The sequence below is a fragment of the Perognathus longimembris genome, chromosome 1 (assembly GCF_023159225.1).
Source record: "Perognathus longimembris pacificus isolate PPM17 chromosome 1, ASM2315922v1, whole genome shotgun sequence".
Classification (NCBI taxonomy): Eukaryota; Metazoa; Chordata; class Mammalia; order Rodentia; family Heteromyidae; genus Perognathus; species Perognathus longimembris.
Window position 1 is genome coordinate 36,788,077 of NC_063161.1, and position 12,186 is coordinate 36,800,262.

The 12,186-nt window shown below is 41.8% G+C and overlaps 1 protein-coding gene across 2 annotated transcripts in view; it reads left to right on the top strand.

Moving 5' to 3' along the window:
* Positions 1–12,186, top strand: part of Cpm (carboxypeptidase M) — a 56,931-nt gene that overhangs the window by 38,469 nt on the left and 6,276 nt on the right. For both annotated transcript variants that reach the window (XM_048359899.1, XM_048359908.1), the window contains 4 exons: positions 4,533–4,705; positions 6,962–7,146; positions 8,484–8,654; positions 10,762–10,914. In XM_048359899.1, the coding sequence (XP_048215856.1) occupies positions 4,533–4,705; positions 6,962–7,146; positions 8,484–8,654; positions 10,762–10,914 (682 nt within the window). The remainder of the gene's footprint in view (positions 1–4,532; positions 4,706–6,961; positions 7,147–8,483; positions 8,655–10,761; positions 10,915–12,186) is intronic.

Consider the following 12,186-nt stretch of genomic DNA (forward strand, 5'->3'; position numbering starts at 1 on the left):
TACTCTATAATAGCAAAATGATCTCAGTGGTGCAATGTTTAAATAATTAAACTGCTTCTTTTTTGAACCTAGACAAAGCTCTTTATTGATTATTCCAGGTAGTACATCATCTTCATTCTAAGCATATCTTAGATTCTTCAAGCAATGCTCTTTTATCCATCTCTCTTTTTAGTGACCAGACGCCCCAAGTTTTTGTCGTACACAGAAATGATAGCCCTGAACCATGTAACATTTGTTCAGTGTGGAAAATTCTTGGAACCACATTATTAATTGAGCACCTTAAGTTCCCATGTTTTTCAAAGTCCTTCCTCTTGACTTCCTCTTGACTTTGTAGGATTTGTCAACAATAGTTAATTAGCAGTTATTTATTAAGTACCTGGTATATCAGGAGCTGGGAGGAAATGGGTTAGGTTCCTGCCTCAAGGGCTAGCGTGGGGGAGTGGGGGGAGGGAGGGTCATTCAGGTGACTGTAGTGTACAGCATTAGTTAGCACAGAGGTGAGATGTGTGGGCCACCGCAGGAAAAGTTTGACAAATAAAGTAAACTCTGGGGTCTTGGGCCTGTGCGCACCAGGTTGTGAAAGAATTCACCAAGAGGCATATTGGCAAGGTGGCAAAGTGTCCACCATGGGCTTAAGGCTGGAGTTTATAAACATCATTGCTTATGGAGAGGAATGTGTTGTTGACATTTTGTTTTGTAATTTGAGTTCAGCTAGCTATTTTTAATTTATTTTATTAATTTATTTATCTTGGTAAGGGGGGTGGGGGGTTGTCTGTTTGTCCAATCCTTTCCAGGAATGTATTGTCAAAACAAGACATGGGTTGGGTTTTTGAGTTCAGAAGAACAAGCTCTCCAAAGGCAAAGCAAATAGCCTTCCTACCAGACAAAATGGAGTAAGTTAGACTAATTTGAGATGGGGGGAGGGTATCTCTAAGAGATAATGTAATATATCAGTTGATATATTTGTTTATTTGTTTTTTTTGGCCAGTCCTGGGCCTTGGACTCAGGGCCTAAGCACTGTCCCTGGCTTCTTCCCGCTCAAGGCTAGCACTCTGCCACTTGAGCCACAGTGCCGCTTCTGGGCGTTTTCTGTATATGTGGTGCTGGGGAATCGAACCTAGGGCCTCGTGTATCCGAGGCAGGCACTCTTGCCACTAGGCTATATCCCCAGCCCTGTTTTGTTTTTTTTAATCAGTTGATATTTGAACAAGAAGAACTAGCTAGGCAATCGGGTAAATGAATCAAATCTGTCACATACCACCGTGGAGTCCCAGAACTGATCATTTCCTCCTAGAAACTGCCTTGGACTATAGCATTTTAAAAGCAGTCCACCATTAGGAAAACCAAAGTTTCTCTCTCCATCTCTCCCTCCCCCCTCTTACACACACACACTACTACTACTATCATCACTACTACTTACTACCTGTGTTATGGTTTCTTCAAAAATTATCCTGTTCATAAGCATTCTTGGGAGAGCTAGACTCAGACTTATTTTTACCTACCTGGCAAATTGCACACTGGCAGAATTTGAACTAAACATGATAGGGAATTTGTGTTCTTCTTTCTGGATGATTGCCATTCTAACTGGCCTTGAGTCCCCCATAAAAGGCCCCAGAGGCTTGTGTGTGAGAGCTCTCTGATGCAGGATTCATTCTTGCAGTAAGGAAGCACGCACACAAAGGAAGTGCTGGCTGAGCAAAGGCATGCCAACCTGACCAGCTCTTTTTTAAAATTTGAACTCTCCAAGGCTACATATTCAAATATGTCATTTTAAAGTCTTAAAATTAGGAAGGGAAGCAAGTTTATGCATAAGACATAAATGAATACTGGAGATATTTATACTAAGGATGGGAAGAATTCATTTGAATAATATTTGGCATAAAACTACTGTCACAGAAGTATCAAATGTGGCTCAATATAAAAAGAGGGTTTTGTTTAACTCCCTCTGCAGTTTCATCTGTTTTCTTCAGTATTTGTGAAATTATCTGATGGTTAATTGGTTCTTTATCATTATCCCAGGAATGAAGAACACATGATGGTTGTGGAATACTGAGACAAAACACTTTAGCTATATGCTAATCTCCTGAACCGTGGCTTTAGTGTTTTTGTAAAAATAGCATAGGTTTAATTTTTAAAGTGGTAATAGAAAAATAAAAGTCACTCAAAATACTATAGCCATCCAAATAATTCTGCAGTAAGTGAAGGGAATTAAAAATATAAAATAAAAGGGGGAATGGAGATAGGAAAGAGTAATAAAGTGATTTGATCAAAATACATTATGTGAATAAAATAGCACAATGAAGCACTTCTGTACAACTAATATACTAACAAAATAAATTTAAAATAAGAGACTGTAAAACAGGTTGTATGGCATGTTGTATATATTACCTTTTAATAAGATGTATGAAATTTACTCATTTATATATATTAACCAGAGAATAAAACCAAATGATTGAAAAAGTCATGGTTGTGGGAGAGAAAAATGAGTAGGAAAAAACTGAAGTCAGATTTGAGTAACTTCCACTCTGAATTTTATTACTACCTGTGACTATAAAATTCACATATCTCAATTTTTAGACCCTGTGCCAACTATTCTTTGTTCATTAGGGTAACTAAGTATATAAAGGATGGCTTTTTTATGTGCCAGTGAGGTGGATAAAGGAAGAACAACCCAGGGGTCACTCATCCTGTGTCAAAATGATGCATTCCAATAGTGCAAACCCAAAGTAGCTTTGAGACTGCATTAAATGTTTTCCTGAACAGTACTAATATTCAAGTCCTTATCTAGCCTTTATCCCCCTTTGTCCTGGTTGCTAGCATCTGATTTTCTAACATCTGGTCTTCAGAAGCAGATTCCTCCAGCCCAGAGTTATAGATAAAAATTATAGATACAAGTCTTTCTAATAAAACTAAACCATTAATTTACTTTAAAAAAAATTTTTTTGCCAGTCCTGGGGCTTGAACTCCGGGCCTGGACACTGTCCCTGAGCTTCTTTTGCTCAAGGCTAGCACTCTACCAATTGTGCCACAGCACCACCTCTGGCTTTTTCTGTTTATATGGTACTGAGGAATCAAACCCAGGACTTCATGCATGCTAGGCAAGCACCCTACCACTAAGCCACATTCCCAGCCTTTACTTTTTTTAAAATAAGAAAAATTGTAAATTTCTTTTGGTATTATAAAGCAAGAACTCCTACAGGCCTTTAGTTTCTAGGTCCTTGATGGTACAGAAGATAATTTAGTTGAATGTAACAGCTTTTTAATATTTATATTCTTTTACTTGTTAGAAATATATGTATCTAGCAAAGTGGTGATGATATAGGGGTGTGTGTGTGTGTGTGACTTAGTTTTGAATTCAGGACCTCCTTCTTGCTAAGTGGGTACTATGCCTACTGACCAAATCTCTAACCCATTTTTATACTGGTTATTTCTGAGACAGCCTCACTTCCTAGGCATGCACCTATGTGGATCTCGATCCATTTATCATCCTACAAAGCCAGTATTAAAGGCATATCCCTTTAATACACACACCCAGCTATTGGTAGAGAAGGAGGTTACAAGAACATTTTCCCCTCTGGACTGACCTCAAACTGTGATCACCCTGTCTCAGCCTCCCAAGAAGCCAAGATTGCATGCATGAGTCAAGGTGCCTAGCTCAGTTTTGTTTTTACTATAAGCAAAAAAGTGAGTTTGTTTAAAAGAAAATAATATCTAACAAAAAAACAGTGGAAAATAGGCCAATGGCCTATTCAGCAACATCAAATGGGAATCAGAAATGCAAAGTCAGAAAAAAAAAACCCACAGAAATGTGCAAGAGGACTTGTATTAGGAGACTGTGGACATGTGAAACCTGTTTAAATTATTAACTGGAGTGATAAATTTAATCTCAATCTCTACAATGTTACATGTAGTAGTGGTGTCCATTCTCACAGACAACACAATTGCTGGCCTTTTCTGCTTCTTTCTTTACCATTTCATAAGCATCGTGGATGACAAGCAAGTAGAAAATACTTTGATCAGAACACATACACTTAACTCATTCTTGAAAAAATAAGTTATTCTTGGCTTAATCTTCACACATATACACACACATGTGAAATTATTTACAAATCAGTGCTTAAACTTGTGCTAGCAAATACATTTCAGCACACCTCATAATTGACTTACTTGTCAGCTTCAGAAACAGCGGTCTCAAAAACTACTTTGGGGGGCTGGGAATATGGCCTAGTGGCAAGAGGGCTTGCCTCCCATACATGGAGCCCTGGGTTCGATTCCCCAGCACCACATATATACAGGAAACGGCCAGAATTGGCACTGTGGCTCAAGTGGTAGAGTGCTAGCCTTGAGCAAAAAAGAAGCCAGAGACAGTGCTCAGGCCCTGAGTCCAAGGCCCAGGACTGGCCAAAAAAAAACACAAAACTACTTTGGTCTGAAAATATCATATGTTACAGACCCCTGTTGGGGACTGTTTTGTGGAAACTGTTTTCCTTATTGCATCTGATCTGATAGCACCCCTTTTCTCTTCCACACAGACTGTGGGGCGGGAACTGCTGCTCCACCTGATCGACTATCTCGTAACCAACCATGGGAAGGACGCTGAGATTACAAAGCTCCTCGACAATACTCGGATACACATCATGCCTTCAATGAACCCAGATGGCTTCGAATCTGTCAAAAAGCCCGACTGCTTCTATAATAGCGGAAGGTAAACGATGAGTAGATCTACTTGATTAAAAGCAAGACAAAATAATGAAAAGGCTCTCCTCATCAGGCAGGTCCCTGTCAGCCCAGAGAAGACAAAACACAGAATGGTATTGCCCCTGAGAGACTGTCATGTCAGGGGTGCTGATGCTCTTAACTCCTGCCCTTGACTGGTAGGATGAAACATGGAGTCCTGAGGATTCATGTGCCTTTCTGTCCCCTCCACCCTCTACCCTCAGATATACTACTCAGCCCCCTCAGTACCAGCCTCTCATTGTCTTCTATCTCCTGGACATTACACAAACATCCCTCTCCCTCTCTTTGCCTCTCCCTCTGCTTCAGTAGCAGCCCCTCAAAGATGCCCCTGACCACGTGTCCTCTATCAGGTCCCCTGGAAAACTCCAATCCCAGGCACTTTACCCTCAGAGCACTTTTTTCTAGAGCTTGATCGTAGGGCCTCAGTACAGTCCCTTAGCTTTTTCACTCAAGGCTCTACCACTTGAGCCAAAGCTCCACTTCCAGCTTTTTGATGGAGATAATAGTCTCACAGAATTCCCTGCTCTTGGCTGGCTTTTAACCACAAGCCTCACATCTCAGCCTCCTACTAAGTAGCTAAGATTACAGGTGTGAGCCAGCAGCACTCAACTCCAGAGTACAATTTTTGGTGTCTGATTTCTTGTTTAATGTCTCTTCTCCCTCATCACGACCACCCCACCCCCGGGCCATGGAACTGGAAACTACTAGAAGGCAGAATCCTCTCCATTTATCACAGCTACCTTATTCCTAACACAGAACCAAGGTCCTCAATAATTAACTACCATTGATTTACTAAGCCAGTTGTCTAAGAACTAACCAGAGAAAACTGGATAAGTTCTGGTTTGAACAATTTATTTCATTTCATGCTAACTTGGGAGGTTTAGAATTTCTCGGATATCTAATATTTCCCTAATATCTATTATACATGTGTAGTTGTACAATTTATCATTTTTTTTCTTGCCAGGCATGATGGATCATGCCTATAATCCCAGCACTTGGGAGTCTGAAGCAAAAGAATCATGAATTCACACCCAGTCTGGGTTGCATAGTGAGATCCTGTCTCAAAAAAAAACAATTTTTTTTCATTAAGAAAAAGAAATAAGGGGGCTGGGAATATGGCCTAGTGGTAAAGTGCTCGCCTCATATACATGAAGCCCTGGGTTCAATTCCTCAGCACCACATATATAGAAAAAGCCAGAAGTGGCACTGTGGCTCAAGTAGAAGAGTGCTAGCCTTGAGAAAAAAGGAGCCAGGAACAGTGCTCAGGCCTTGAGTGCAAGCCCCAGGACTGGCAAAAAAAGAAAAAGAAAAAGAAATAAAATCTCACCACTGGATTACTTTCTTTTTTTTTAATTAAATTTTATTGACAAGGTGTTGTGCAAAGGGGGTAGTTATGTAATAAGGCAGTGACTACATTTCCTGTGGTATCTTACACCCTCATTTTTCTTTCCCTTCCCTAGATCAGGTAGGCATATATACAATAACTAGTGTACCAAAATCATATCACAGTAACCACGTAGGGTACGCCAAAGGAAATTCATCTAGAACTTTAAAAATAACGTCAACAATAGAATCTTCCTGTGTCCTTCTCTTGGAGTTGTTTTTGCTTATCCTCATTTTAAGGATTACTTTCAATCTTGTTTTTCTAGTATATCTAACACAACTACTTCTCACAAATATGTTGGTATAAAGTGCGTGGTCTCCATTGTTTCTCAGATGCTGTGTAAGAAGCCATCCCCAAATTTGATGACTCAAAACAACAACCTTGTTATTTAATCTTGGTTCTGTAAGTCAGAATTCCAGGCAGGACAGAACAACAGCCAATCTCTCAACCTCAACCCAGCCTGTCTGAGACAACCATCCCTGGGACCATATGTCTGGGGTTTTATTCTGGCCTTCACTGCAGTTTTTCACTTCCCCATGGGGCCTCTCCAGGTGACCATCATTGGAATCTGAAGTTCTCAAAGGAAGTAAGCCAAAGTCCCAGATGTAAGCCTCTGCTTGTTTCATGATAGCCAATGCCCTATTAGTAACAGCAAATCACAACCGAAGGGACTACCTAGGCAAGCATGCCAGGTGTGGTTCTGGGAGGCCACCCAGGCCACAATCCACATTTGCATCCACATTTGGGAAAATATTCAAAGCCCGACCTAGAGGTCCAGCACTGTGTGACCATTTCCCTCCCACACCACTAATAAGCCCCAAAACATTCTTTCTTTTAAAGGGGAAATTCTAATGACTATGACCTGAATAGAAATTTCCCGGATGCTTTCGAAAACAATAATGTATCAAGGCAGCCTGAAACTCTGGCAATCATGAAGTGGCTGAAAACCGAGACATTTGTCCTTTCTGCGAACCTCCATGGCGGTGCCCTAGTGGCCAGTTATCCATTTGATAATGGTGTTCAAGGTAAGCCATCTAGGTCTGCTCAGTTTTTTCCGCGTGCAGGCAAGAGCTGCAAATGCTGTGACGCTGAAGGACGATGACAACTTTTTCTGGCTGGGCTAGGAGGAGCCTCATTTCCCCAGTCCTGAGCCTTGTGACTCTTCGCTAGGAGCAAGGCAGTGAGGATGAGCTGACAATCAACTTTGTATTTGTTAGTGAAATGGTACTATCAAGTGTAGATAATCTCCTAAGAGGTAACTTGGCTAAAAGCAAAAAAAACCAGAAGAACTTACCTTTCTTCCCTGACCAGATGGACTGGGATCGCTCACTCTCTTTCGATCTCTACATCAGGATAGATCGCTCCAAGCTTTAGGACAGCAGTGGCTTCCTATGGCCCATGTGGTATCTTAAGGAAACTACACACCTCCATAGATTAGCAAGGGTGACAAAAAGCAGATTTAATTTTTAGACTGTTTCAAGAGGAATCTGCCTTGTTTTGTGAGATATCACCATATATTAAAAAATAGAAAAAAATAAAAAATAAAAAAAATGGAAGACTAGGGCTGGGGATATGGCCTAGTGGCAAGAATGCCTGCCTCTTATACATGAGGCCCTGGGTTCGATTCCCCAGCACCACATATATAGAAAATGGCCAGAAGTGGCATTTGGCTCAAGTGGCAGAGTGTTAGCCTTGAGGAAAAAGAAGCCAGGGATAGTGCTCAGGTCCTGAGTCCAAACCCCAGGACTCGCAAAAAATAAAATTAAAAAATAGATAAATTTATAAAGAAAATAGAAGACTAGGCCAGGCACCAGCAGTTCATGCCTATAATCTTAACTGCTAAGGAGGCTGAGATCATGGTTCAAAGCCAGGCTGGGCACAAAAGTTCATGAGACTCTTATCTCCACTAACTAGCCAGAATTGGAGCTACAGCTCAAGTGGTAGATTACTACCCTTGAGTGAAAAGCTAAGGGACAGTGCCTAGGCACTGGGTTCATGTCCCAAGATTAGCACAAGAAAAGAAGGAGGGGGGAGGAGAGAAGATGAAGATTACAGTTCAAAGTCAGCATAGGTAGAAAAGATTGTGAGATTCTTGTCTCCACATAACCACCAAAAAGCCAAAAATGAAGCTGTGCCTCAAGTGGTAGAGCACCAGCCTTGAGCCAAAAAGCCAAGTGGTAACACAAGGCCCTGAGTTGAAGCCCAGTACCAGCACAAAAATCAAAAGAGTAGAGGAAGCATTTATGGAAGTGGGTAGATTGCCTCTAGGGAAATGACAGCATGTGTGCTTGTTATTACTGTGGTGTGTATTTCCTCTGCTTCTAAAGTCAACTGAAAGGTCTTCTCTGACTTTTAAATATAGCCACTGGAGCACTGCTGTCCCGAAGCCTAACTCCTGACGATGATGTTTTCCAATACCTTGCACATACCTATGCTTCAAGAAACCCCAACATGGTGAAAGGAGACCAGTGTAAAAATAAAATGAACTTTCCTAATGGAATTACAAATGGATATGCTTGGTATCCACTCCAAGGTAAGTCTCTCTTCATTTCCTCCATTCTCCATATTGATTTTATTTAGAGGTGCCAGCTCATTAATTCTTTACCCAAACATTGTCCAAAGATCTTCAGGCACAGCACAGGTCCTCAGTGTGTCTCCATATGCTGAAGTGTAATGCACATAAATAATAGAGGTATCAGTGTGATTTAGAAATAATACAGCATAGCTGTCTGGGAATGTGGCTCAGTGGTAGAGTACTTGCCTAGCATACATGAAGCCCTGGGTTCAATTCCTCTGTGCCACATAAACAGAAAAAGCCAGAAGTGGTGCTCTGGCTCAAGTGGTAGAGCTCTAGCCTTGAGCAAAAGAAGTTCAGGAACAGTGCCTAGGCCTTGAGTTCAAGCCCCAGGACTGGCAAAAAAAAAAAAAAAGAAGAATACAGCATAGCATACAGGTATAAAGCATAGGAAATAGAGAAGATCTTGGAGAAATGTACCACCTAGGTCCCTACTAGATAGGCAACTGATACTGAAATCCAGGTAATTACCACTATGCCAAAGTGGAAAGCTAGTATTGCCAGACCTTCCAGTTCATAAAGGAAGCTGAATCACATGCAGTTCCATGGTTTCAAAAACTACTATTGAACAGGCTAAACAAAAGAACTTTTCAGATAGAAAGAGCAAGAGGGGCTTCCAGTTTTCTACCCTTGGAATAGGGATGGCCGGGTCAGGGAGGGGGTGATTGCCATATAGGGTATATGGGAAGGAAGGATGTTTCTTTTTTTTTTTTTTTTTTTTTTTGGCCAGTCCTGGGCCTTGGACTCAGGGCCTGAGCACTGTCCCTGGCTTCTTCCCGCCCAAGGCTAGCACTCTGCCACCTGAGCCACAGCGCCCCTTCTGGCCATTTTCCATATATGTAGTACTGGGGAATCGAACCGAGAGCTTCATGTGTAGGAGGCAAGCACTCTTGCCACTAGGCCATATTCCCAGCCCAGGAAGGATGTTTCTTGCAAGAAGGAATTATAGCAAAGTGCCATGGACTGTTACTTTTGTGTCTGGCACACTGCAGCCTTTCCTGATAGTGTAAAATACACATAGACCATGACCGATCATGGTGCAGGCCTCAGGTCCGACTAGACACCACAACACCTCGGACCTCTCTGCTATCCATAATCTGCCCCTCCCCTAGGCCTCCATTAATTAACAGGGGCCCTGCCCTTGCCTCTTTGTGGCTAGCAAAAGACCCTTCAACCAGTGGCAGGGTAATCCTTCATGGGGACAAACCCACATGTGTAGAAAATGTACTAAAACTCACAGCTGCTATTGGAAATTGTTCCTAAGTATGTATATGAGAGTTCTATAACCACAGAAAAAAAGCAGCAACTTGAGAAGTTCAGAGCCAAGCCTCCTGACCCACTTGTAGGTTCTGCTGGCCATACCTGACTGGCTTCATCCAGAGTTGAGCATTCTTTCCCCATTCCCTGTGCTTGGCATTTCCAAGCCCAATTACTTAACTAGGGATCCTTAACATGCTTGGGATCCTTGATATTCTCAGCCTGCTGGCGTGAGCACATATCTCTCCTCTCTCTCTCTCTCTCTCGCTCTCTTTCCTCTCTTCCTCTCTTCCTCTCCCCCTCTCCTCTCCCTCTTTCCCTCTCTCCCTCTCTCCCTCTCTCCCTCCCTCCATTTTCTTTTTCTCACATAGGATCTCACATTTTTGCTTGAGTAGGCATGGACTGTGAGCTTCCTATTTATCTCTCCCACATAACAGAGATGGGGGAAAGGGCCTTGCTAATTTATTATCCAGGCTGGCCTTGAACAGTCATCCTTCTGATCTCTGTTTCCTAAGTCCTTGGGATTCTAGGCAAAAGTCATACCAGCCAGTCTCCTCACTTAATTGTGAACCACAAATGAACTTCAGTCATCTCTGACCGAGACATTCATATGGGAATATTTAGGATTGACTGGTCGTGCCTTGGGTAACGAGATATGAAGCCTTGATGTTATCACGTTAATATGTCAAATTCATGTTTTCCTGTGCCTTTTCTTGTAAGCCTCTCATTCACTTGTCCCCAAAGAATGTGATACTTGGTACCATTCCAATTTTAGACATGAACAAAAATTAAATTTGCTTGTTTTTAGGTGGAATGCAGGACTACAACTACATCTGGGCCCAGTGTTTTGAAATTACCTTGGAGTTGTCGTGCTGTAAATATCCTCGTGAGGAGAAGCTTCCGTACTTTTGGAATGATAACAAAGCCTCGCTAATTGAATATATAAAACAAGTGCACCTAGGTCTGTAAGATTTTACTGATTCCTTGCTAACGCAAAATAGCATATAGCAGGCCCACTGGCTGGAGCACATGTATGCTTCCTTCTTCATTATGCTATCGAACTTTGTTTGGGTCCTCTGTTGTTTCATATTTCTACATGAGGCATGTATCAACTTAACCTCAGTATATTACCCTGCAAATTCTTTTCTGAAATCCCTTTATCAGTATCAACAGGAGAATGCAACTGAGCAGGAAACACAAAGCTCTGCAGTGGAAGGGTGACCTTCAAAGTATAGTGCTGGCAGAATGTTGCCAGTGAAAGAGCTTTGTAAAATGGTAAATAACATAGAACTTGCAGCATAACAGCTGCTGTTATTAATTTAAAATTTTATTTAACCGGATACCAGTGGGCTCATGCCTATCAGCCTTACTACTCAGGAGAGTAGTGGTTCAAGTCCAGCTTAGGCAGTAAAATTCTTACCTCCAATTAACCACCACAATGCCAAAGGTAGAGCTGTGGCTCCCACCAAGTGGTAGAATGCCAGTCTTGAATAAAAAAGCTAAGGGACAGGCCATGAGTTCAATTAGTACTGACATACACATAAAAAAGTCCATTTAAGGCTGGGAATGTGGCCTAGTGGCAAAGTGCTCGCCTCATATACATGAAGCCCTAGGTTCGATTCCTCAGCACCACATATATAGAAAAAAGCCAGAAGTGGTGCTGTGGTTCAGAGGTAAAGTGTTAGCCTTGAACAAAAAGAAGCCAGGGACAGTGCTCAGGCCCTGAGTCCATGCCCCGGGACTGGCAACAAAAACAAAACAAATAAAAAGTCCATTTAAACTTACAAAACCATATGGTGTAAACCAACTGTACAACTCGTGGAGGGGGAGAGAAATAGGGAGGGGGAGGCGGGGAAAAATGAGGGAGGAGGTAACAAGATGGATAAGAAATGTACTCATTGCCTTACATATGAAACTGTAACCCTTCTGTATTTCACATTGACAATAAAGAAGAAAAATAAAGTCCATTTAACACTCTATTTTATGAGGAATATGAAGAACATATTTATTTATTTTGTTGGTCATAGGGCTTGAACTTAAGGTCTGGGTGCTGTCCCTGAGCTTTTTCAATCAAGGCCAGTGCTCTACCACTCTGAGCTACAGCTCCACTTCCAGTTTTCTGGTGGTTAATTATATATGAGATTCAAGTGCTTTCCTGCCTGGGCTGGCATCAAACTGCAATCCTCAGGTATCAGTCTCCTGAAAAGCTAGGATTACAGGTGTGAGTGACCAG